The sequence below is a fragment of the Centroberyx affinis genome, unplaced genomic scaffold, assembly GCF_046629955.1.
Source record: "Centroberyx affinis isolate AG114_WGS23_722 - 3 ecotype Tasmania unplaced genomic scaffold, CSIRO-AGI_Caff_v1 ptg000214l_1, whole genome shotgun sequence".
NCBI classification, from domain to species: domain Eukaryota; kingdom Metazoa; phylum Chordata; class Actinopteri; order Beryciformes; family Berycidae; genus Centroberyx; species Centroberyx affinis.
The window spans coordinates 1-25,608 of record NW_027278905.1 but is presented as its reverse complement, the minus strand read 5'-3'; the positions used below and the strand labels follow the sequence as shown (position 1 = coordinate 25,608).

General features: G+C 45.9%; 1 protein-coding gene across 1 annotated transcript in view; it reads right to left on the bottom strand.

Moving 5' to 3' along the window:
- The window catches only part of slit2 (slit homolog 2 (Drosophila)), a gene marked incomplete at its 5' end in the record, with an annotated part of 30,551 nt that extends 7,330 nt beyond the window's left edge, over positions 1-23,221 (bottom strand). Inside the window, 25 exons of the mRNA XM_071541100.1 lie at positions 439-532; positions 2,462-2,601; positions 4,010-4,107; positions 4,339-4,463; positions 5,550-5,713; positions 6,795-6,866; positions 7,039-7,110; positions 8,151-8,222; positions 8,691-8,759; positions 9,737-9,869; positions 10,259-10,425; positions 10,789-10,932; positions 11,189-11,332; positions 11,707-11,781; positions 11,984-12,134; positions 15,760-15,923; positions 16,564-16,707; positions 16,974-17,045; positions 18,557-18,628; positions 18,837-18,908; positions 20,008-20,146; positions 20,651-20,814; positions 21,148-21,219; positions 21,916-21,987; positions 23,150-23,221. Coding sequence (XP_071397201.1) covers positions 439-532; positions 2,462-2,601; positions 4,010-4,107; positions 4,339-4,463; positions 5,550-5,713; positions 6,795-6,866; positions 7,039-7,110; positions 8,151-8,222; positions 8,691-8,759; positions 9,737-9,869; positions 10,259-10,425; positions 10,789-10,932; positions 11,189-11,332; positions 11,707-11,781; positions 11,984-12,134; positions 15,760-15,923; positions 16,564-16,707; positions 16,974-17,045; positions 18,557-18,628; positions 18,837-18,908; positions 20,008-20,146; positions 20,651-20,814; positions 21,148-21,219; positions 21,916-21,987; positions 23,150-23,221 — 2,763 coding nt within the window. The remainder of the gene's footprint in view (positions 1-438; positions 533-2,461; positions 2,602-4,009; positions 4,108-4,338; positions 4,464-5,549; positions 5,714-6,794; positions 6,867-7,038; positions 7,111-8,150; positions 8,223-8,690; positions 8,760-9,736; positions 9,870-10,258; positions 10,426-10,788; positions 10,933-11,188; positions 11,333-11,706; positions 11,782-11,983; positions 12,135-15,759; positions 15,924-16,563; positions 16,708-16,973; positions 17,046-18,556; positions 18,629-18,836; positions 18,909-20,007; positions 20,147-20,650; positions 20,815-21,147; positions 21,220-21,915; positions 21,988-23,149) is intronic.
- Between the last annotated feature and the right edge of the window lie 2,387 nt (positions 23,222-25,608).

Here is a 25,608-nt window from a genome sequence, read left to right as displayed (position 1 = left end):
ACAGCTTTCAGTGTTCGGACTCTACTTTTGTTCCACACACACACACACAAACACACACACACACACACACACACGCAGGCAGAGGCACAGGCACACTACGTTGACCCTAGTGCACATCGCTGGGGAGTGAAACTGAAACGAGGTTCAGATAAGATCTGAACAGGAAACCTTATGAGGGAGCCAAACTCACACTTCCACTCCCCACACACACACACACACACACACACACACACACACACACACAGACACGCTGCTTATCTCTGGAGGGAAAAATCAGCAACTCATTTATTTCAGTGTGAGAAATGTTAGTACTCAAATCCTGAGGGAGAGAAACAAGAAAACACTGCTAACTCCGCCAACAGCTAACTTCACCAACTGTGTGTGTGTGTGTGAGTGTGTGTGTGTGCGTGCGTGCGTGTGTGTGTCCAGTTCACTCACTTGTATCCCTGAGGGGTCAGAATGCACTTTGAGTCGTGCTGACATGGGTTCAGCTCTGGAGCGCAGAAATCCAGTTTCTCTTCACATAGCTCCCCTAGGAACACACACACACACACACACACACACACACACACACACACACACACACACACACACACACACACACACACAGGTAGAAAGTGAGTGCTTGTCCTTTTGCACTGAGGCCTTTTCATCCTTCCTCACTCTCCTTGCTAAATTAATAAAGCCTACTTATTCCAAGCCATAAAAGATTAAGTGAAATTATAAACCACCTCTATATTTTCAACTCTAAGTCCCTTCGACTTTTTGAGCATTTGAGCATGAGTGTGTGAGAGTGTGTGTACGTGTATGTGTGTATGTGTGTTCTTTAGGGAGTTTGGGCGTGTATTCAGATGATGGATGACTCTCTTGCAGCCACGACCAATACAGGGGTTTGATAAATGATCTCATCTCTGGGAATGTCATACTCCCGATGATATTCCCACGTGGATCCTGATGTTCCCGAAATTCCGAATGCTCCTACCACATTATTGACCAGGCACCAGGGAATAAACCAATACTCCTGACAGCACAAGGCTCGCTCTGGGAATAATTATGCGATCTCTCTGGGATCAATGAGACCGTGTGTGGAATGAATAGCTGTGTGTGTGTGTGTGTGTGTGCATACATTTGAGCGTCTATCTTGTAAACAAGTCTTTACTGGCAGGGTTGGAGTAACATCCCAGCAAGCATTGGACATGACATTATGGCAGATTTTATTTGGAAACTGTGAGAGGCAGAAAAGTGAACTTTGACAATGGAAATCTTGTTTGTCGAGTGCTGAGCCAAAAAGATCATATCCAATATGGCTACTCAAAAAGGAGTGAGGTAGTACATCCAAAATTGGGGGAAAGAATGACTGAATACAACACATTGATGCTCTGAATGGTCTGATGAAGGCTTTTCTTGATTTCTTGTTAGTGTTTCATTAGTGTTTCGTGGTGTGTGCTCCAATAAATAAGTGAAATGTGAGTATTGTATCCAGTCATTTTGTCCCCAGTGTTGGACGTGCGACCTCACTCTTTTTTGATCAGTCATGTTAGCTTTGGAAACAGATATCAGAAAGATATTTAGGTCCCAATTTCACAAAGCAGTGCAGGTAGCAGCTATGGACAACTGCAGACTTTCAACTTTCATTCATTGGTGCAAGCTGTTGTATCAATATTTATGTCAAAATGTTTGCTAGGATTATTGTGACGCATTTGCAATGAAATAACTTCAACCTTTGGACTTGAAAGCAGGGAGCAGAATAACCTGAGAGGACTAATTACCAACCCAATGGTCTGCTGGAACATCAAGGACATGCACTGAGTACACAGAGCAACAGTCTGAGTTATTGGCACAGAGTGATATTTCTGCGCAAGGCTGCATCATTTAAATCTATGGCATTGATTATACAGTTTCTAAAGACAGGAGCGTGGATATAGCACAGGAATGGAGGGAAGGAAGGAAGGAAGGAAGGAGTGAGGGACAGGAAGGAGAGAGAGAAGAACAGACTAACCTCTCTCCACCTCATTGGTAGCAGCTGCAACCACAGAGACAAGACGACAGATGATAGAGAGACCAGAAAGTAGAGCGAGACACAGAGAGACAGAGAGAACAAAGGCGCCACAAAGGTTAGCAGTTAGCGATGATTAGCACACTACAAAAGCAGACAAACAGGTAGCAACGCACTAGTGTTAGTCAGAAGAGTGTGTGCTTTTGTCTGGAGTGTATCAGTGTAAAATTGCCTACTTATCTGTGTGTGTGTGTGTGTGTGTGTGTGTGTGTGTGTGTGTGTGTGTGTGTTTCTGTGTACAGAGAAATAAAAGCACTCTCTGAATTTGAATGTTAGTATGCGTGTGTGTGATTTCAGTTGACGAAGTTCTGCCTGTGGGTGTATGCTTATTCTCTGATATCTGCTAATGCGTGTGTGTGTGTGTGTGTGTGTGTGTGTGTGTAAAGGAGTGTGTTTGTGTGTTACCTGTGTACTCTGGTGAACACATGCAAGTGTAGTTGTTGATCCCATCAACGCAGGTGGAGTTGTTCTCACAGTCATTATCTTCACAGTCATCAATGTTGATCTCACACATGTCCCCTTCGAAGCCCTCCGGACACACACACCTGAGAACACACACACACACACACACACGCACACACACACATACAGAACTTGATCAACTGACATCTAAGCGATCTCTGGATGACAAAGATATACTCACATACACACTGACTGTTTCTCTTTCTCATATACATGTACACACACACACACACACACACACACGCCCTCATAACAGCAGCGTCAGCTCCATCTACATATCCCCAGCGGAAAGTCATTATTCTGTTAACGTGAGCGTGCCTCAACTCTATAACTACTACTCAGGTTTATTACTGCGTACGTACACACACATGCACACACCCACCCACACACCCACACACACACACACACACCGAGTGGTATATTATGGGCCTAATAAAGAGCTCCTATGCGGCACGTACTCAGGTGGATTAATATCTCATTATATAGTCAACGACAGCTCTTCACGATGAATATTCTACCCCACCACACCAGAGAGGGGAAATAAGGAGTACAAAGACAGAGACGTAGACACCGAGAGAAAAGACCGAGTGCAGAAACACAAAAGGAACGGAGCGGAGGTTCAGAAAGTAAATAAATACAGAGGACAGAGAAAGAGCCGGAGACAGGAACGGGGAGAGATGCGATACGGGGCGAGCCTGAGTGTCTGAGTGGGCGGCTCTAATCTCCTAGGAACATGCAGACAGGCGTTAGTCACCACCCCACCTCCCCTACACCCCTGAACCCCCCCCCACCCAACACCACATTAATACTAAACAGCCTAATGAAGACAAGGCTATTCTCCCAGCAGCACTAACTGGCTCACAGACAGGCAGAGGACAGGACGGCTCCCCTGAGCCCGCTACCTCCTGGAAATTCATTCCCACCGGTCATTAGCAGCGACGGTCCGACCAGACGAGTGTCTATGGATCACATGCTACGTCTAGTGTGTTCCCAGTAATCACCGGTTCACCGGTTAACTGATCTCTGACCTGATGTTTTGCGTGATTCACCGCATCTACGTCTTAAACTGGTCGGGACGCAAGCTTAAAACCTGTTCCACCCTGATGGTCCCACACCGCTTTGTTCAAACCCACAGAACTTTATTTTAAATTCAAGTCAAGATCCCAAGGTTTCCAAAGATATATTTTCATACTGAATTACATTTGATGGCATGGTGCAGCCACAAAAAATGGCATCTTGGCTTTGAATATTTCACTCAATATAAGCGTGATATAGTGTCAATAAAGCGTTGGAACGAACAGATACAGAATACGGATGTGACTGTCGCACAGTGTGGAAAAATGTTTTTTCTAACTTTGAAGCTACTTAAAGGGGAAATTTAAGGGGAAAGTCAGGGTGCAAGGGGGTTCTGTGTGTTTATGTGTTTATACTTCACAGGGTCGGTGTATGTGTGTGTGTGTGTGTTTTTGTGCAATGTCAGGAGTCTCTCACCAAAAGTTGCTCTCCTCTCCCTCCTTCAGGTGGCAAGTGCCAGCGTTCTGGCAGGGGTTACTGATACAGGCATGGATGGGCTCCTCGCAGTTCTGGCCCTACACACACACACACACACACACACACACACACACACACACACAAATTCAGAGACGAACAGCTTTTGAAGCATTTATTCTTGAAAGCTTCTCATTATCTCCTTGTCATTGGAATACTCTCTTCTTCAAAAACTGTGTCAAAACTTCAAAAATGTATGGACCTGATGGTTTATATAGGCATTACGTCTGTGTGTATGTGTGTGTGTGTGTGTGTGTACTGTATATGTGTACCTTAAATCCATAGGGGCAGGTGCAGCGGTAGTAGTGTACAGGGTCATTGGAGCAGGTACCATCGTTCTTGCAGGGGCTGGACAGGCAAGGCTCACACTTAGCCTGGATACTCACATCCACTGGGCCTGTATCACACACACACACAAACACACACACGCACACACACACGCACACACACAGAGTTAGGTTTATAAGAACATCTGGGCTTAGAGGTGTACGAATGCATACGTTTCCACACAATCAGACATATTGTCAGGACCTGCAAAAACCTTGCATCTCTAAAAAGGAGTAGAAACTGGTGGATTTTCCCATTGACTGCTATGTCATTTTTGACATTCCACTATACATTATATAATAGCTTGCAGCATTAAAACATTGTCTATATGTGAGGAAAAATGACTTTGTATAAACTCATGAAGAATGTTAAAATAGATGTTAGAGGCAGGAGGTTGAGTTGCAGGTTTGTAACTGGGTTGTCAAGAAGAAAGATGCAAGGTTTCCTTTGCAGGACCATGACATTATGAAAGACATACTGTACATATTCCCAAATTTCCATGACAGAACACAAAGTTTCAACAGTCGGGTCAAACACTGCAGGTCAGAACATTGGGACTGAAGGGGAAGAAGAGAGGTGCATTCTGGGCAGGGTCAAAGTTCAAAGGATAAGGAGTAGCTGGGCTGGGTCTGGTTCAAGGAGCTGGGGAAGCCGGGACTGAGGAGGTAGTACTGCGATGTGATTGGCTACTTTACCTGGCACCAGAAAACCACAAGGCCCGGGGACTTCTACAGTGCGTCAGTTAGATTAGGTTAAAAATAGATTTCAGTAATGTATTCATACTTAATGTGATGTAACAGGGTTAAGGTAACAGTCAGTAGCATTTTGTGATATAATGAGTTACTGCCAAAACCATGCTCACAAACAAATTTGTGGATTGTAAAATTCAAACTCATCAGTATTTATTAATGGCAACTTGTGGTCCCCTCTAGGAGTCCGCAGCAAGTGTGTGTGTGTATTGGATGGTACTGAATAGGAATAGTCTGCTTGTTTGTAGAGTATGGATGTGCATGCTCTTGTTTTTGGACCTAAGAAAGTGCATTTGTTCAACCTCCGTAGATGTATGTCTGTATGTGTGTGTGCTGACGTGTGTATGTGCTCTTGTGCTTCTGTAGCGTGTGTGTATTTGTGTGTAGTTGTGTGTCAGTGTGTTTACCTGTGCAGGTGAACTTCTTGGACGGCGTGGTGAGCAGCAGTTTGTCGGTCATGTCGCCGGGTCCGGCACAGCGGGCGATGCCGGGCTCCTTGTAGCCGCTCTTCACCCAGTCTGACAGCCACTGCATGTGGCAGTCACAGTAGAGAGGGTTGGCACCCAGAGCGCTGCCAGGGGGCGAGAGGGGGAGAGGGAGGACAAAACACAGTTCAGTGACAGGAACAGTTATGCAGGATATGCAGCAATGAGGTTTCTCCTAAGAGCTTCGAGCCTTGTTGTATTCATTCACTCAATATTATTTTTATATTATTATTATATTCAATATTAAAGGTGCTACAAGTAGCATTTTTAAACATCAATACATTGTTGTCAAATTAACTGTGATCATGTCTGCCACAGCTAACCTGACTGTAAAGGCTTGTGGTTGGAAAAGCACATAGTGGGAGGAGTTAAATGTTTGGCCCCACCCACATTTGACTCTGCCCTGTTCTGTGGTCTGCAGCTAGGTGGAGTTGGGAAGAACAGTGGTACTCCTCCTGTTTAGTACCATAAAGCAATCTCCCTTTGTGCTACAGTATAAGGCAAATCTGACCCGGTGGCTCACAATGTAAGATGCAGTGTAGAGGCTGCCAATCTTATCAGCAATGGTCTCATATTGTTTATGATAATTACACTACAGTCTCAAAATTACTGTGGTGATGATTCACTCATGTTAAAATGCTACATGTAGCACCTTTAACATTATTTTACCAGTGAAAACAACCTACAAAACCCATTTTGTTGCTGTAGTGAACGAGGAGAAAACACTGCTGAAGGGAGGAAGGTACAGTAGATCCCCAATTGCAGTATCGTGACCCCACCCTTCTATTTTAATAGCAATTATTTGGATCTACTGTTAATGCTGCAGAAAATAGGGTGGGTGTGCTCAGGATACTGCTGTAAGCCCTCGTCTCCTCTGAATCCAAGTCTAACAAAGGAGAGGAGGAAGAAGGAGGGGCTGTTGACAGGTTTGTTGCTCTGCTACTTTTGGCAGCCCAATACCTTTACAGACAAGCCTCACTGAATAGACATTTTCCTTTCGGGCGATGAGAAAAGGCTCTTTTGTCATGATAATGTGTTTTTTCTTTTGCTATTCTATAATGTGAGAAGGTAGACACTTCCATCAGAGAAAGACATGAACAGTGATGTGATGTGTGTGCATGTATGTGTGTGTGTGTGTGTGTGTGTGTGTGTGTGCATGCCACTCACAGGTGGGAGAGCGATGATAGGTCTTTGAAGGCTCCCTCCGGTATCACCGATATGTCGTTACCATGGAGAGATCTGAGGGGGAGCGAGACAAAGCGGGAGAAAGAGAAACAGAGCGCTCAAAAGTAGAAAAGGGAAGGAATGTTAAGAGTCTGGAACACTTCTTTAACATCAGTCTGACTAAAGACTGTCTTCACAGCGTTTCTCCGTTATCCGCCACCCCGAATGTGTCAGCACAGATACTCACAGCAGGCGGAGAGACTTGAGCCCGTCGAACGCCCTCACTGGTATGCACCGCAGGCGGTTGTAGCTCAGGATGCTTTACACACACAATAAACACATTAGCGCGCAGAGAAATGACCACGCAGGTAGATTCCTTGAAGGCTTCAGACGCAGCAAGGCGTTTCATAGCACAATCACGTTTATGACTTACATTCTGTCGAGCGAAGCAGTCGAGCAAACACAGACACGTAATTCAACACACCCGTCGACACAGACGCACGCACGCACACACCCCTCCCGATCCCCCGTCCCGAAACACGCACTCATACACACACATAGGTGCCTACAAACACACACGCACGTACCTGAGCTTGCATACACACAGACCCACACTAGGGTAAGAAATTAACCTTTTTTCACAGGGCATTTTTCCCCCTTTGATCTGATTTTTAGGGGCATTTAGGTGCTTTTCTGGGGCAATTTTATTCAAATATGAAATAATACATTTGCATTGTATATTGGCAAATAAAAACCCAATTTGCACCAATAATATTTGTTTTAACGTCTTTCCCGCTGTTGGAAACTGGCGGCGTTGCCTTACAGCAGAGGATGGTGCCGTTTTCCCCCTTTTGTCCCCAACTGGCCCATCTTCCACCCCTTGACTGTTGAGTTCAATGTTGGTTGTTTTGTTGTTGTTGACGCAGTGCTTTGTGTGAGCTCGGCATTTTGTTCTACTCCAGGCTGCGTGGTGACAATATTTTCTACTGCGGCTCTACTGCTGCGCACTCAGTTTTTTTCTGATTAAAAAACGGCTCCATTTTTCTTGCCCAGAACGCATTGGGAAAAAAAAAAAGCTCAGTCATAGACTCCCCACGAATCACCTACGGTGACCCATGGGAGACAGTATTCATTTAGGAATATATGACAACTCAACAAAAAAAAAATGGTGTAAAAAAGGGAAGTCCTACTTATCGGGGGCATTTTTGCACCTTCACTTTCAATTTCACAGGCTTTTTTATGAACGTTTAAGAGCATTTTTCCCCCCGAGCCTCTGTTAATTTCTGACCCTGCCCCCCCCCCCACACACACACACACACACACGCACACACAGAGGGACTGATGTAAAGCCAGACTCACAGGGTAAGCAGCTCGGACATGTTACTGAGGCTGTGGTTGGACAACGTGCTGATCTGGTTGTTACTCAAATCACTGAAAAGGAAAAAGGAAACCACAACAGATACATAAAACACACACACAGGCACACGTCAACACATGCACACACACACACACGCACACACACACACACAGACTACAGTATATGCAGTACATGATGCTCTTGTTTACACTACTGTACTTCATTATGCTTGCAGAGACAGTCAGGTAGTTATGCCCACATCAGGGCCACAGCAGGTCATAAAAACACAGGAGAACATCAGAAGTGATACAACACAGAGCGCTGACAGAACTCCAGTCAGTTAGTATTGGTTTTCAACGGCAGAGTGCAGGGAACATACTGTAGGCCAAGTCACGTTTCAATTAAAAGTGTGTGTGCGCGGGCGTAAAACTCTGTCTTCATTATATGTGAATTAATGTCTGAGTGTGTATGTGTGTGAATGTATGTATGTGTGTGTGTGTGTGTGTGTGTGTGTGGGCTGAGGGTGCGTGGGCGAGACTTACATGAGTGTTAAGTGCTTGTAATTGGAGAGTTCCACAGGGACCTGAGTGAAGTGGTTACCATCCAGATACCTGAGAGACACGCAGAGAGAGAGGGAGAGAGAACGACAGAGAGACATAGGCAGGGAGAGAAGAGAGAGAGGAGAGTTGGAAACAAAAGTACATGCAAAAAGCAATATGGAAGATGTAAGGAAAAGAGAGAGAGGGAGAGAGCGAGAGAAAATGGGAAGGGAGAAAATGAAGTTATTTAACCATGTGGGAAATTCCTCATCTCCAGCAGTGTGAACAGTCATTACTGCTAGAGCCATAACAAACACTGGAGTTTAATATCCCCACAGGCATCCTAATATACACAGTCTCTCTCTCTCTCTCTCTCTCTCAGACACACACACACACACACATAGACGCACGCAGCTGAGATCCTATTGCTGTCGTTGCGTGACAGTCTGCTATTAATTTCGTGTATTAATTAAGTCTTTGTTAATATTGGAGAAATGCATGTTCCCTACAGGATAAATACCACCTAGCCCATTGTCTGCTGTTTCATTTAGAGCTATTACTTTCTGATTATCAGGGATTTGGTGTGTGCGTGACTGTCTCTTTCTGTCTGTGTGCGTGTGTGTGTGTGTGTGTGTGTGTGTATGTGGTGGGATCTGTTTCTACAATAAAATCTTCAGCAAGCTTATGCCTACATATGTATCTCGAAGCCTGTGTGCTGATATTTGTTCAAATATATTTAGCTACAGTTTCTCCGTTTCTACAGTTAGACTGAAGTTAGAAGATTGAAGTTTGTTTGAAGACTGAATTAAAAATACATTGTCATGACTTTTGCCTTAATTGTTTTTTCTGAGAACCTTGAACTTCTTCTAAAACTTCCAACTTTGATGCTACAGTGTTCAGCCACTGGTACCGCTTGGTTTATCTCAATACAGACTTCTCTCAGGAGGTGCAGCCACAGCGAAGCAGCCATGTAAAAAGTGGGGCTAGTGCAATGGCTGAATTGGTTACACGGTGGTAAAGGGTGTGGTGTGTGTCCGTCTCTGACTCACAGCTCAGTGGTTTCCTTGGGCAGGCCTTTGGGCAGCGTGCTGAGGCCCTTGTTGCTGCAGCGCACCACAGTGTCCAGGCAGGAACACTCTGCCGGACACCTCAACACTGGAGAACAACTGTTCTCATCGTTACCTGAGGGGGACGGAGGGAGGGAAAGGCAGAGAGGGAAGGATGGATGGATAGAAGGAGGGAGAGAGGGGGAGAGAAAAAGGGCAGATGAAGTAGAAAGGTGAAGAGAGTTTTGTAGAAGAGGAGGAAAGAGTGAAAGAAGAGGTAAAGAGGGATAAAAAAAAGAAAGCATTAGCACTTTCAGCAACTTCAATCTCCAACCAGTCCTACATAACTTGCATGCATTTAGTATGACTCTATATATGTTAATGTAAAAGGATAAACTCCCTTATGCCAAGAACAAAGCACACACAAACAAAATACCCGTCTGCCCCTGGTCAAGAGAAATATTTGGGCTTAGGGAAACCTCATCTCAGAGCTTCATGTGCAAAAACTATTATCTGCTCTCTAACCGTCATCACAGGCGAAGTCCTGCACAGCCACGTCCTGGATGGGGATTTCCTTCAGGAAGTAAGGACTCTGGCAGCGAGGGTTGCCCGTGACGATACGCTTCCTCCTCAGCCAATCACCGAGCCAGGCCAGGTGGCAGTTACAGTTGAAGGGATTGGCCAGAAGGTTCCTGTGGAAGAAAGAATGAAGAAGGATTGGAAGTGCTGAGTGGAGGTTTCTGCCGTCTCTTTGTCATAAGAGTGATATGAAAAGAGACACAGTTTCTTTTTAGATGCTCATTTTTCTTAAACAATGTGCAGAGTCTATCTCCTTTCATATGAATTGATCTCAGCAAGTGTTTTCAAGTTGTTTAGCTGTTTCATTTATTAAAGATGAGAGAGGAAATGTTGATGAATAGTGGATAAGCATATATCTAGAAGCAAAATAGAGTGCAGGGATGATGTACTTCCATTGGGTAAATGTGTGGGGTGCACATGGGCCCCTAAAGAAAGTGTGTGTGTATGTGTGTGTGTGTGTGTGTGTTTGTACTCACAGTGTGGACAGGGAGTGCAGTGTGTCGAAGGCTCCAGGGTTCATGGAGGTGATCTGGTTGTCATACAGTGACAGGAGACGCACCGAGCTCAATCCCACGAAGCTGCTGTTACTCACACAGCTGATGCGGTTACTCCTCAGCATACTGCACACGCACACACACACACACACACACACACACACACACATGCACGCACAGACACAAATAAGTTTTGTGCATGCTCACGTGTGTATGTTTAAAAATGTTTTAAACATCTGTGTCAATGTCCACAGTGTGTGAGTGCATATTTGAATATTGCATTTGCATTAATACTTGATATGATAATGTCATTGCATATGCATGTATTGTGTGTGTGTGTGTGTGTGTGTGTGTGTGTGTGTGTGTGTGTGCGTGTACCCACAGTGTGCGGAGGCCACTGAGGCCCTTCAGCATGCGGTGGTGTACGTTCTCCAGTCTGTTGGAGGTCAGAATCAGCTCATTGACCCCTGAGGCTCCTTCAAATGTCCCCTCCTCTATGTCAGTGATGCGATTATTACTCAGGTTACTGCAGAGAGAGAGAGAGGGAGTGAGAGAGAGAGAGAGAGAGAGGTGGGAGGGTAAAAAGGTGGCAAGAAAGAGAGTGAAAAGAAGAGAGAAGAAAGGGAGGTAGAAGGAGCGGGGAGGGATTGACAGGGAAAGGCAGCGAGAGGGGGAATTCGGCAAAAAGGAAAGGGAAGAGGAGGAGGAAGGGGTAAGAAAGAGAAAGGGAGAGAGAGAGACAGAGAGAGAGAGTGCGAAAAGTTCATTTGAGTCACTCGAAAGCTATTTCCGTGTCCTCATTCGTCACTCGTAGTACTCGCTGTGTGACCCGCGCATGACTTCCCGAAGCACCGCGAGTGGCGCTTTGTTCTCGTTACATCTACACCATGTCTGACTCACATCTTCCTCAGCTGCGGCAACTTTTTGAAGATCCCTGTCGCCTCCAGCACCGTGAATTCATTGTTGTTCAGACGCCTAGGAACAGAGAGACAGGAGAGAAAGACACACATATAGTCAGAGAGAGAGAGAGAGAGAGAGAGAGAGAGAGAACAAAAGGAGACCGAGTAGGAGAATGAGGGAAAGTTTCAGCTAGTCCTACTGTAAGCGTGCCCACACACACACACACACACACACACACAGAGACACACGCGTAGTAGAGGAGCGCAGCGTGACTCACAGCTCGGCGGTGTACTGGGGGATGTGGTCGGGTATTTTGGTGAGTTTCTGGTTGGAGCAGTCGACCGTCGTGCCCTCGCAGCGGCACTTCTCGGGGCAGGCCAAGTCGGCGAAGCAGTCCCCTCCCAGCTTGCTGCGGTAGTCCTCCGTACCTGGCCACAAGCACAAAGCACAAGCACAAGTGTCACCTAACTGTTCAGTGCCTGGGCGCTAACTTGGTGCCGGTTCCAACAGAAACACTGGGGGAAGGCCAGGGCGAAGGCTGAGATACACGGGGAGAATTTTGAGAGAGAGCGTCGACGGGCTGCGTTGCTTTCATTTGGAACGGGACTTATCAAGTGTGACGGAAAAAATGGTGTCAGTTATGATGTCTGTAACGTTGCCCATCAGCATTGCTACTTCAAAATGTTGCCCGCGTATCATGACCTTTAAAGACAAACTTCACATGAGACATACAAATTCTAGATCAAGACACACACACACACGCACGCACGCGCACACACACAAACTAAAGCTCAAGACACACACATAGGAGTTTTTCAGTCCTGTCAGACTGCAAAGCAACTGCTGAGTGTTAGAAACCACAGCACAAACAAAACAGCATCAAGAATGAGATCATACCAGAAAAATGCATACACACACCCAGGCAGTCATCTATCATATTGCACAGGCACACTGGCGCGCACACACACACACTCACACTCACACACACACACACACACACACACACACACACACACACAGAGGTTGTACGGGTGACAGGAGTGTGCTGTCTCTTGCGTCTTGGCCATGCTGCAGGGTTGTGCAGGGCCGTTCCATGGTGCTTGACGGAACCATGTTCCACTTTAGGAACCTGGCAGCCACATGGTTAGATCAAGCACAAAGGAACAACCTGCTCACTGACTGCTCCTCCGCTGGAACACGGGGATGGGAAGGACAGAGGGAGAGGAGGAGGAGGAGGAGGAGGAGGAGGAGGAGGAGGAGGAGGGGGAGAGGAGAGGAGAGGAGAGGAAAGTTAGGTTGGTTTGAATGTAAGGAGATTAGGATAGGAGGGAAATCAAATGCAAAGAAGGAGAAAAGATGGGAAGATGAGGGATGAGAAAGAGGAGGTAGAAACGTACCACTTGGAACTAAGATAGAGGATAGCATAGGTGGAGAAGGGGAGGGGGGACAAGAAGACAAGATCAGATGGGAGGAACGCTCAGGAAGGTGATCAAGAGAAAGCAAGGGAAGGAGGGAGGGCGCGAGGAGAAAGCGCGACTGGAACATCTAAAGGAGAGTTAATTCAGAGGCAAAACACAGTGAGAGCAGGAACAGAGGAGCAGTTACAGCTGCAGACAGCAGAGGAGTGGGAGGAGAGTTACAGCAGTGCTGAAGGCAAGAGAAGCCCTGACATGTAGGATACACACAACTTACTGACTCACACACACATACACAGGAACGCAAGCACACACACGCACACACACACACGCACACACACACACACACACACACACACACACACACATACATGCACAGGCACACACACACAGATAGGTGGAGAAGAAATACATGAACCGTTATGATATGATGTAAGCTTCAAGAATATTCTCATTGTTTTTGTTTGTAAACAGACAAGAGGAGTCACAGAAGGGTCAAAGGTCACTGTGTTAGAGGTAAAAAGGTGCAACCAGGTCAGAGGCCGGCTCAGGGACGAGAGGTGGAGGGGGGGGGGGGGCGGAGTTGACGCAAGAGAGTATGTGTATGTGTGTGTGTGTGTGTTTGTTACTTACAGCCGACATGGTGTACTCCTGAGTGTGTGAGAGAGGAGGCAGTAGGAGAAAGAAGAAGGGATTTCACATTTTATTTGAACAGGAGGAAAGCTGATGAAAAACTGAGCAAACTGCTGCTATGTTTTTGTGTGCAGTCCCTAGGCGGTGATTCATTTAAAGGGGTAATGGCTCGTGAAGAGTGAGCATCGCGCTGGCATAACATGACATTTGGTGGGTGCTTTTATCCAACACACAGCCCAGACTAATTTGCTTAAAGGTAGAGTGATGTGAGACGTGCTTTTGGATCGTTGGATAGCAAACAGCGCAGCAGCCAGATAATACCAACATAATAAGAAAATAATATTTCGGCAACTGTTAACCCTCACAAGTGCAAGTGGCGTTATCTTGCTTTGTGCGTTCTTTGGCAGCAATCAAGTCAGCAGCTAAATCTCACATCACTGGTTCACAAGACTAAAATAAGAATCGGTTGGAAGGGTAAAACTGGAATAAAAGCATCCAGAGTTTTTCGAGCAAACATTAGTTTAATGAAAAACATGAGACAGGATCCAAAATAACATAGCGTGAAATAGGGGACATCATGCAAATGAAACTGGTAGATTTTAGAGGTACTGATCTAAAGCGCGATAGTGTGCTTGTAACACAGAATAGAGCGTGTTTATTCAATTTTTCAACCGCAAACGTTCTTAAATTATTCAGCTTTGCCCCGTATGTGGTATCTGGGCTTTGAAACCTCTGTCCTCCCGTGAGCTTCAGAGTTAATGACTGCAGTGAGCGTTCACACACACACGCGCGCGCCTGCACACACACTCACACTAACTCCTCTGTGTGCCGCTGTGCTAATGACCGCCTTTAGCCCTACTACTGATCTCGTATGCAAGTCTGATTTACATATTTCCCAACACCCCTCTGAGCATGGTAACTCTGTGACCTTTTGATGTTCTGCAGTGGGCGAAACAGACACAGATGCTCGCGGACACACGCTCATACATTAACTATCATTAGATGTGCTAAGAAGCGAGGAGGACTAGTATTAAACTGAGTCTGTGTGATCCCTGTGCAAATACACGTCTGTTTATACAGAGTCTCACACGCAGGATCCGACTGACCACGACCCAACCTTATTAATCCAATTGTTTCTCTCCCACCGCTGTCAAGGTCACAGTTGCCATCGGAAAACCCAGTGCAAGGACAAGAGCGTGATACAGTATCTAGCAAGATCTAATGCATTGTGGTGCATAGGAGGTTAGACCTGTGTTATAACTTAAACATTCAAAGGCTGTCAGTCAAGGCAAGTCACTCCGAGCGCTGTGAGAGAGTGTGAGTGCGCAGCATCAGCCGTGAGTGACCAAAACAGAGTGTCGCACACACATACATGCTCGACTTACAGTACCTGGGATGAAATACTGTTCTCTAGCTAATGGAGGGAGAGAGAGAGAGAGAGAGAGAGAGAGAGAGAGAGATGAAGAGTGAAAAACAAAAGAAGGTAAAGAGAGTAGTGGAGCGTACTCAGTGGGTCTGTATGTATGCTTGTGTGTGTGTGTGAGAGAGAGACAGAGGGAGAGAGAGAGAGAGAGAGAGAGAGAGAGAGAGAGAGAGAGAGACCCCAAATATTGCTGATAGTGGGGAGCTGAGGTTAGTAGAGAGAGGCTGAGGGAATATCCTGACAGGAAGACACATAATGATCACACAGGAGAGGACAGTGTGTCAGCTCGGATATTATGGGTAAATATTTCTGTGTCTATGTGTGTGTGTGTGTGTGTGTGTGTGTGTATGTGTGTATTTCTCTCTGGTGTGTATGTGTGTGTATGTCCTGTATACAGTAGTAGCCATTGTAGAGGCCAACCCACTGCCCTTATATGCTGCTTTAGCACTGCAGGATGTTTTCTTCTGTTGAATCATTCGTCTTGGGGTGGAGCAACATAATGTAAAAGCAGGAACTTCTACGATGGCTACATTTGTGTGTGTGTGTGTGAATGTGTGTATACTTGTGTGCATGTGTGTATACCTGAGCAGCGGAACTTCTTGCTCTTGATCTGTCCTATGCGTTTGTTGGCCAGCCGTCGAGGGCTGGTGCAGCGGGCGCCGCTGGTCTCTATGGGATTGTCCTGCAGGTAGTCTGCCAGCCACTTCAGATGGCAGTCACAGATAAATGGGTTTTGGGCTAGGTGACTGAGACACACACACACACACACACACACACAGACATGGACACAAACACACACACAAACAAAATAAGCTGTCGGAAAAACATACAGCTGTATTCTTCTATATGTCTTGAGCAGGGATGTACCCATCTTTTTATTTATAGTTTAACCACTTTTTCAGCTGATAGAAATCTTTACTAGATAAATTCATAGCATACATCATACTAATTAACTGATCAAACTTATATGAGGATTGGCAAAAAGACATTCATTAAAGGAAAATTCCACCCTTGGATACTCTTACACAGTTATGTTTCACCAATCTGTAAAAATAAATTCACCTTTTTGTCTCGTCTAATTCTACTTCAGTTAGTGATTTCCTACATTTCCCAGAATGCTTTTTGACCACTCCCAGAGAACAGGTGTGAGCTTGTTCCATTCAGCTGTTTGTTATAGATGTAAGTGAAGAGAACGATAATGATAGCGTAGTAAGCATTTATCCAGTCACACTGGAAATATCTTGTTTTAGGGTGGATTTTTCCTTTTATATTTTTCTGAAAATATAATTGATTTGTGTTTAAATTACTTATTTACCTCGACATCACTGGTTTTGAGTATACGTATGTGCGCATATGTGTGTAGGAGCTGTGTGTGTGTGTACATACAGTGTCTGTATGGCTCTTAGCGATGCGAAGGTTCCCTTGGCAATGGTCTGAAGCTTGTTGTCATACAGAGAGAGCAGGTTGAGGTTGTGGAGGTCCTGAAACGCATCCACACGCAGACACGCTATCTTATTAGCATTCAGCAACCTGAAGGAGAGGAGAAACAGACGGGAGGAGAGAGAGAGGAGAACAACAGACAGAGAGATGGAGGATGATGGCTTATGCTGTTATCACTCTTCAGTAAGTATTTTGAATATTACAGGTCAATGATGGGAGCTTTCAATCATGATGTCCGCACTTCGACGACAATGTTTCTGGTAAGCAGTTTTCGGTGAATATCAATGTGGATGTGAGCTCTTCACTGTAGCTCAGTGTGTGTGTGTGTGTGTGTGTGTTTGTGTGTGTTCACTCACAATAACTGCAGAGAAAACAATCCCTCGAACAGTCCTTTGGAAATCTCAGTGATCTTATTCCCATATAGTACCCTATAGAGAATACACAACACATGAGTAAGTTATGCAAATAAAGTACAGAAAGACCACAGCTGTTATGAGTATAAGCAATATGAAGAAACAACATATATAGAAATGTGCTGAGGAGAAAACATACAGTGAAAAGACATTAAAAGAATGATAAATGTGAGCAAACAAAGCTTTATTGGCCTACAGGTTAAATCATGTTAACACAATGATACACAGTATGAACACTGACTTGGTCTAACTGACTGCCCACTGTATATCGAACCGGGCGTTAAAAAAAACGAGGCATAAGTAGAGCAGAAAATCAGAGATAAACACTTTTCACATAAATGTCACGATGAAATAAAATAGTCCATAAATCTAGCTGGGGTTACAGTGTGAGGAATGCACACTGTTATCGGAGAGAGGCTTTCTATAAATACATCAGATTACATACACAAACAGGTCAAGGCTGGGGCTGCCGCTGCCTTGCCCGACAAATACCACACACACACACACACACACACACACACACAGTTATCAGTCATCTCTCCGCTCCATGCCGAGTTGAGCTGTGTGTGTGTAGGCAGGCTGAAGACATGTGTTTTAGATCGGCTTTTATTTCATCACGCTGAGTGGCTGTCCCTAAGAGACCTGGGGTTGGGAAACATACGGTGCGGGGAGTGGACGCTTCATTTATATCACACACACACACACACACGTAAGCATGTACTGTCGCGCACACACACACACACACACACACACACATGCAAACACACTCAAACACATGAACCGAGGGAGTCGATGCTTCATTTACGTCCTCTCTCACCAAAACTTCACAAAACACCGACACACAGTGAACACACACTGCAGCTTAATGCGAAAGCCATACTCTATGTGGTGTGTCAGCGTGAATGTGTGTGTGTGTGTGTGTGTGTGTGTGTGTCCCATTCTCTCTGTGGTGAATGTGTAATGAGGTGGCAGAAGCCTCCATTCAGCAATTCAGCATTTATGAATTATTGACTTTGGAGAGACGAGACCTTAATATAACTCTTTCATGAAATAACTCTACATCCCTCCCTCCCCTCCCCTCCCCTCGCCGCTCCTCTCCTCTTCTCTCCATCTCCCTTTCCATGCTTCCTTCACACGCAAAGTAGACCGCAGACCATCCGACCTGAGACTCGGGCCAAGGAGGAAGCCACTGTTCCCCCTGAAGACACTGGGGATTTCATCTAAAAAGTCCCATGAAACTTTGTTCTCTTTTTGCATCAGATTGTTTTGGGCTTAGCGTCTGCCACACACACATTCTGCAGACACACACACACACACAAAGACTGATCACCACTGTTCAGTTAAATATAGAGAAAGCTTCCTACTTATACTGCTTAGTGTGGGGCAGGGGTTGAGGAGGGATGAAGTAGATTTAGACAATAAGAGTTTAGAGATTCCTTATGAGATTCAAAGGGCTTTATTATGGCAAAGTGTCATTTCAATCAACTGCATTGTATATGCTTATATAAATATCATACAGTACTCACAGAGAGTTAAGGGAGCGCAGACCTTGGAAGGCATCCGCGGCCAACTCTGATATCTGGTTGTTACTCAGATCTCTGTGAAGAGAGAGAGAGAGAGAGAGAGATAGAGAGAGAGAGAGAATAGGGAGGAAGAAAGGGAAAACAAGAAGCAGAGACAGAGGGAGAGAGACAAACAGAGAAAGTGAAAAATGGAGGACAAAGACCGAACAAACACGACGGGAGTGCGGTTTTTCGCCGATGGTTGACAGGGTGTACAATTGCGTGTATCTCCTCATCTACTCACATCCTGCGCAGCTTCTTATAGGGAGAAAAGGCCCCAGCTGGGATCACCTTGATGGCGTTCTGCTCCAGCCGTCTGGAACCAAACATACACACACAGACCATTGAGGAGCGACATTAACATTCCCCTATCACAGAGCTATCTCTGCCGTATCGCTGCCTGGTGGTTTCCCCAGGGGGGGCACAGTGACTAAGGGGAACATTTCCTGATAAGGCGCTTTGATGACGGCTGCCAAAGTCTGTCATGTTCCTCTGATCTTTTGCCCTCTTTAACATGCACATGTGTGTGCGCCCACACGCTCACACACACACACACACACACACACTCAACTATCTGGACTGTGTTCCGTAAAGTGCCAGTTTAACTCTGTGTCAGTTAGGCCCAAACAAATCAAGCCAGGCCAGAGAGAGAGAGAGAGAGAGAGAGAGAGAGAGAGAGAGAGAGAGAGAGGGAGAGAGAGAGGGAGAGAGAGAGAGAGGGAGAGAGGGAGGGAGAGAGAGCAAACCAAAACAACCGCTCTCTGAACATTTCACATGCTCAGTCACTGTGACAAGAAAGGCTGTGGAACATGATTTGCAAACCAACCATCTCATTGTGAAACATTTCCCCCAAAATCAGTTTGTTTTTCATTTGCTGTTCTCTTCTGTTCAGCCCCGCTCCAGCCCTCTCCTGAGTACTAAATGTGTTCCAAGATGTTTCACTGATCGATCGTGCAGGATTTTTCCTATTCTATTCTATTCTATTCTATTCTATTCTATCAGGCTCTGCATAAAAAAAGTCTTAATACTTTATGCCTGTAAATCTGGTGTAAGGCTCTAATCCGGCCTCGTTTCAGCATGTCCCCTCTTAGACAGTGATATGATCTGTCTTGTCCTTCAGAATAATCTCTCAATTCTTCCTCCCTCATCCCTTCATTATTTTCTCAACCAGCTGCATGACCAGGCTTTCTCATTTCACAGACGTGTGGTTTTATTCCACTGCACAGAGAGAGAGAGAGAGAAAGAGAAAGATGGAGAGAGAAAACGGAGAGCAACACAGTGAAAGAGCAAGGGGAGAAAAGAGATATCACCGAGTGTGGACGTGTGTGTGTGTGTGTGTGTGCATGGGCGCACGCATGTACAGTACCGCAGGTGTGTGTGTGTGTGTGTGTGTACTTATGTGTGTGTCTCATTACATCTCAGTAATGGTTTCAGGCAGGTTGGTGGGTATTTCTGTCAGTCCCTTCCCTCTGCAGTCCACGATGTTGTTGCTGCAGGTGCAGGACTCTGGGCACTGAAGCACGCTGCAGGAGGAAGACGACGACGACTGGTGACCTACACACACAGAGACACAGGGGCAATATTACCCATTGATAATAGCTTGTGCTCAGCGTAAATTCCCGGAAGGCGAAGGACGCTCAAGCAGTGAGAAAAAATCAAAGAGTGAAGCAGCAAGACAGTCCACACAATGTGCAGGAGATATTGTCCCATAAATGCGAAAGTGACCTTGTCAGGGCTACAGTATCATTTTTAATCTTGTGTTCTGTCCTACAAAGTGCTTTAGAGAAAAGCCAATACATATACAGTATTTCAGTGCATGCAGTGTGTGGGGTTAAAGCCAAGCCAATGGAACGGGAGAATGAAGCACTTGCCTTCGTCCCAATCTTGAAAAGCACGAGCGAAAGAGAGGAAGAAAAGGGAAACGAGACAAAGAGAGAAAGATGGGTTCGCGACGGTAAAACAGCAAGCGGATGTTAAGTCATGAAAAAAGACAAAAAGAACAGAAACAGTCGCACACACGCCACACACTCTCTCCACCTCTCCTCCCTCTCCTCCTACCTGTGCAGACGAACTCCTTCTTCTGCACCTCGGCCACGTTGTGCCCCCTCAAGTGCGGCGGGGCCATGCACTGCGTGTAGAGACCCAGGCGGGGGCGCTGCCGCAGCCACTCCGACAGCCAGGCCACGTGGCAGTCACACTGCAGGTTGTTGGAGTGCAGGCGACTGGAGGTTGGGGGGGGGCGGGGGGGGAGGAGGGATGGGAACGGGAGGGGAGGGAGAGCGGAGGGAGGGAGGCGATGGGGTGTAAGACGGGACAGCAGGTCGGAGAGGAGGGGATGGGAGTTGAAGGGTGAAGGAGGAGAGAGGAGAAATAAGGGATTTGAGGACAGGGGAGACAGGAGGATAGGGGGGGTGGGTGGGTGGTGGTGGTGGGGGGGTACAGGAGGGGGGGGGAAGCATGGATCGATCGATCAATTGTACAAACGGACACGGAGGAGAGGAATCCTTTCCCCCGGGGGCAGGAATGTGCGGAAACTACTCAACGGTGCCACTTACAAGGTCCGGAGCTTCGGCATGTGGTTGAAGCTGGCCACAGAGAGACGGCTGATGTTGTTGTTGTTGAGCGTGCTGAGGAGAGGGAGACATACGACGGATTCACAGATTCAGTCACGGATGATGCACTTCCTCTTATTCTTTTTCAGGTCACGGTCCCGGCATGCATTGGGTGCAAGACAGGGGAGACACTCTGGACAGGTCTGGACAGCGGATTCACTTATTTTCTGACACATGCTGCTTTAATATGAGAGCCAATTATTCCTCTTACGTAGTTGCCCTTGAGTCCTACAGAAACTTGTATCTGTAATTTTTACATTGTGTGATGTTCTTTTTTTTTTTTTTACTCTAATTGACAGCTGGCATTGCTCCCAATATGAAATATTTAATGACCCTGAGCCCAAAGCAAACGCTGAATATGCTTTGCCAAATGTCAAAATTAAATGGCTGTCATTGAGAATATCAACAAGCTTCTCTGTGCTCAAAGGTCGACTTTTTGGATGGACAAGGTCTCTGTACACTGGCACACTGATGATATAACAATACATGTATGAATTATATGATGATAATAATACCATAGAGGCTGGGTAATAAGCGTCATTTCAGTATATATATGAAACTGTCCTGGCTTTTTGGCTGCTGCACAGACAATGCAGTGTTTCAAAGGTCAACCAGGTTATTATTTTTACCCTCATCCCACTGCTGGTGGTGGGCATCATCCACCAATCATCTACTGCTGTCAGCAAGGTGACTGGTTAAAGAGGTACTCACAGCACTTCCAGGTCACGTAACGCTCTGAAGGCTCCATCTTCGATACAGCTGATGTGGTTATAGTCCAATTGGCTGCTCACACACACACACACACACACACACACACACACATACAAGGAAGAAAAAGGAAGCTGTTGTAAGCTATAAAGGTGTCCTACAGTATATCTCCAGGCGAAATTCCAGCCAGACAGCCAGTTAGAGATGAAAATGCATCGACTCCCTCAGCAAACTCATCAACAACCTCTCTCTCTCTCTCTCTCTCTCTCTCGCCCCCTCTCTCACTTTCTCTTTCGCTTTAGTTGTGTCTCTTGAGCTCTTTTCTTCCTTCCAGGCGTACTTCTCAATGTATTTATCTCTGCATCCCTTCCCCTCTTCCTGCTCTCTTCTATCTGTCCTCTAATTTGTATGCGCTGCTCTTTACCTCTTTACCCCCCCTCTCTCTGTCTCTCTCTCTCTCTCTCTCTCTCTCTCTCTCTCTCTGAATCACTTTGCTGAAACAATTTAATTAAGACATAAGGACAGTAAATCATGTGCTGTCACCCGCGCACTATTGTGCACACACACACACACACACAGAAATACAGACAGACACACACACACACGCACACATGCATGCACACACACACACACACACACACACACACACACAAACACATGCGCACACATGCACACACACGCACACACAAACCTACACACACACACACACACACACACACATACACACACATTGTCGTGTCCTTTTACAATAATTTTTGCAAGGCATTTCAAAAAAATTATCTGATCTGGGAAAAAACGGCAGGATGCAGCAAAATATATAAAAAAAATCCATATTTAGAAAATTACTTCTGGGCAATTACTGTACCTGCAAAATGACCAACAATTATCTTCAATCATCATAACTATGACTGAGGGAAAACAAAGAAAGAAAAAAAAACAGAGAAAAGCCACTGACGTGACGGACAGAGAAAAGCTCCAGCGCTGCTAACGAGCAGCAGTGTGCGCTCGCCAGTCAATACAGCAGGCAGGAGGCACATGACATTTAACACAATGAAATATTGATGCACAGGCGCATGGGGGCTGTGCAGATTTGCACACATGGTAAAAAGCAAAGGACAGACGTGCACGCACATACACACGCAAACACACAATCATGCATATGGGCCACACACACACACACACACACACGCACAGACACACACACACACATAGAAAGTATTGCCAAAGTGCCACTCACAGGTTTTTGATCTCCACAGCTCCCCTGAAGGCTTTCCTTGGAACCCCCTGGATCTGGTTCTCACTGAGATCACTAGAGAGAGAGAGAGAGAGAGAGAGAGAGAGAGAGAGAGAGAGAGAGGGAGAGAGAGAGAGAGAGAGAGAGAGAGAGAGAGAGAGAGGGAGTAAGAGAGAGAGAGAGAGAGAGAGAGAGAGAGAGAGAGAGAGAGAGACAGAGAGAGACACCTTTATTTTGACAATTCCAGAGACAATCAAATCGTGATTACATCAAAGAAAACAGTCAATCAGGAAAACAATGACACAAGATGCTAAAAAAACAAAAAAACAAAAAAACAAAAACTGTACTACACTTAGTAGAGAGAGAGAGAGATGGAAATGCAGAGAGGAGAGAGAGAGAGAGAAAGAGAGAGATGAATGCTGAGAGTTAAGCCAAGCTGTCACAGAACCACTTGCTTTGCAGCACAAGTACTTGATGTAATCACCAAAATGCAGCGGGGGAACTTGAGAGCCAGACAGATCATCTGCAAAATTGAGTTCCTTCGACACAGAGCACTCCGGCTCCAAATATAATCAGCTGTCGCTATTCATCTCTCAGTGACACAAAAAAACGCTGCCTCTGACAAGTGTCCACATAGCTAGACCTAGGCACAATTCAATTGTCTGCTTTGAACATCCATCCAAGTCAGGTAGGAGACTAAAGAGAGCTGAAACGACCTGTAGGGGGCACTAGCGACCTCTGCTTCCCTCAGCCTCTCACTCTCTCTCTCTCTCTCTCTCTCTCCCTCCTCCTCTCATCACTCCCACTCATCTCTCTCTCTCTCTCTCTCTCTCTCTCTCTCTCCTTCTCCTCTGCTTTTAAGGAGTGAGTGATGGATGTGTGTGTGAGCGCTGGGGTTTACAGAGATTTAATTTCCAGCCACTTTAACTAAGCTGCAGCTTGGAATATGGCAGCAAACTCTCACACACTAAATCTACTGCAGTGGCACATACATGTGGACATACGTGTGCACATGCATGTACATTCACACACACACACACACACACACACACACACACATACACAAGCACCACCCACCCACACAAATACACAGGTGTCTGACATACACTAAATCCACTAAGTGAAATACACGCTATCACTGGCTGTATAGCAACTTAATTTAGTGAGGACACACACACACTTGCACCAGTGGATGCGCACACACATAGTTTAATGAAATTAGGTGTTAAACACACAAGTATGCAAGCACATAGACACACACACACACACACACACACAAACACGAACACAAGCATAAACAAAGCCATCTGAAGCAGACACCACAGTGTGAGATATGGATTCTATAACCCAAAAGGAATTCAGCTGTCTGGATGGTGCAGATTTATTCCAGGCTGTGAGATGCAGGTGCTACCCCAGTGGCTGGTAGAAAAACATGCAGCTATATACATCATCCCCGACTAACAGGGAAACATCTCAACTTCACTGGAGGGAGGACCACTTAGACATCTTAATGATATCCCACACTGCTTGGCTGCCTATGCGTGTGTGTATTATGTGTGTGTCGGTGTGTGTGGGTCTGACAGCCACCAACTTCCCTCTGGCTAACACGGGCTCCAGGACCCAGACAGACTAACTGACCTTTCACCCTTGACCTTCCAGCTCTTGACCCCCTACCGCGGCTCCTTGACCTCTAGCATGCTAATCGGCTAACGCTAATGCCCAGCCACATTCCTCACATTCCCTGGGCTATGATCATATAATCACCGCTGCAGCTATCGTCCGTCTCCTGCACTTCCACCTGCTTCTTCTACACGCTCATTTGAAATGATAGGTTATTGTTAAGAATCAAGAGAAATGAAGGAGAGCAGCGTTTAAAAGGCTGGATCTCTGCATTTGCAGAAACATTGAGTGGTTGTAACCTTGTCCTTGAAAATTATTAGCTCTCTGATGCTGAGATCAATGAACAGCGATAGACCAAAGAGAGGGCTCACCTTTTGCTGTTTTACACACCCACCCCACACACACACACACACACATGCTGGTTTGAATCAAATCAGAGTGTATCCTGATACTGTTTTTACAAGACCAGGGGGGGTTTGGAAAACAGCCGTGTTCCTTTAACCACTGCAACTCTAAGACCAAATAAACACTCTGAAAGTGCTCCCCTCCTGCTTCACACACACACACACACACACACGCACACACACACACACACACACACACACACACGCACACACACACACACGCGCACCACACACACACACACACACACACACATCTGCATAGTGTGGATAATCAACTTAGAGTCTACATCCAGTATATCTGCCTATCAGATATAGACATAAGGTAAAAATCTGTTAATGTGTTATATGTGAGTTGACAGTCTGACAGTTTGACAGTTTGTGTGTGGACTTCACAGCCGGCACACGGGCCGCACTGTAAACTACACATTCAATGGTGAA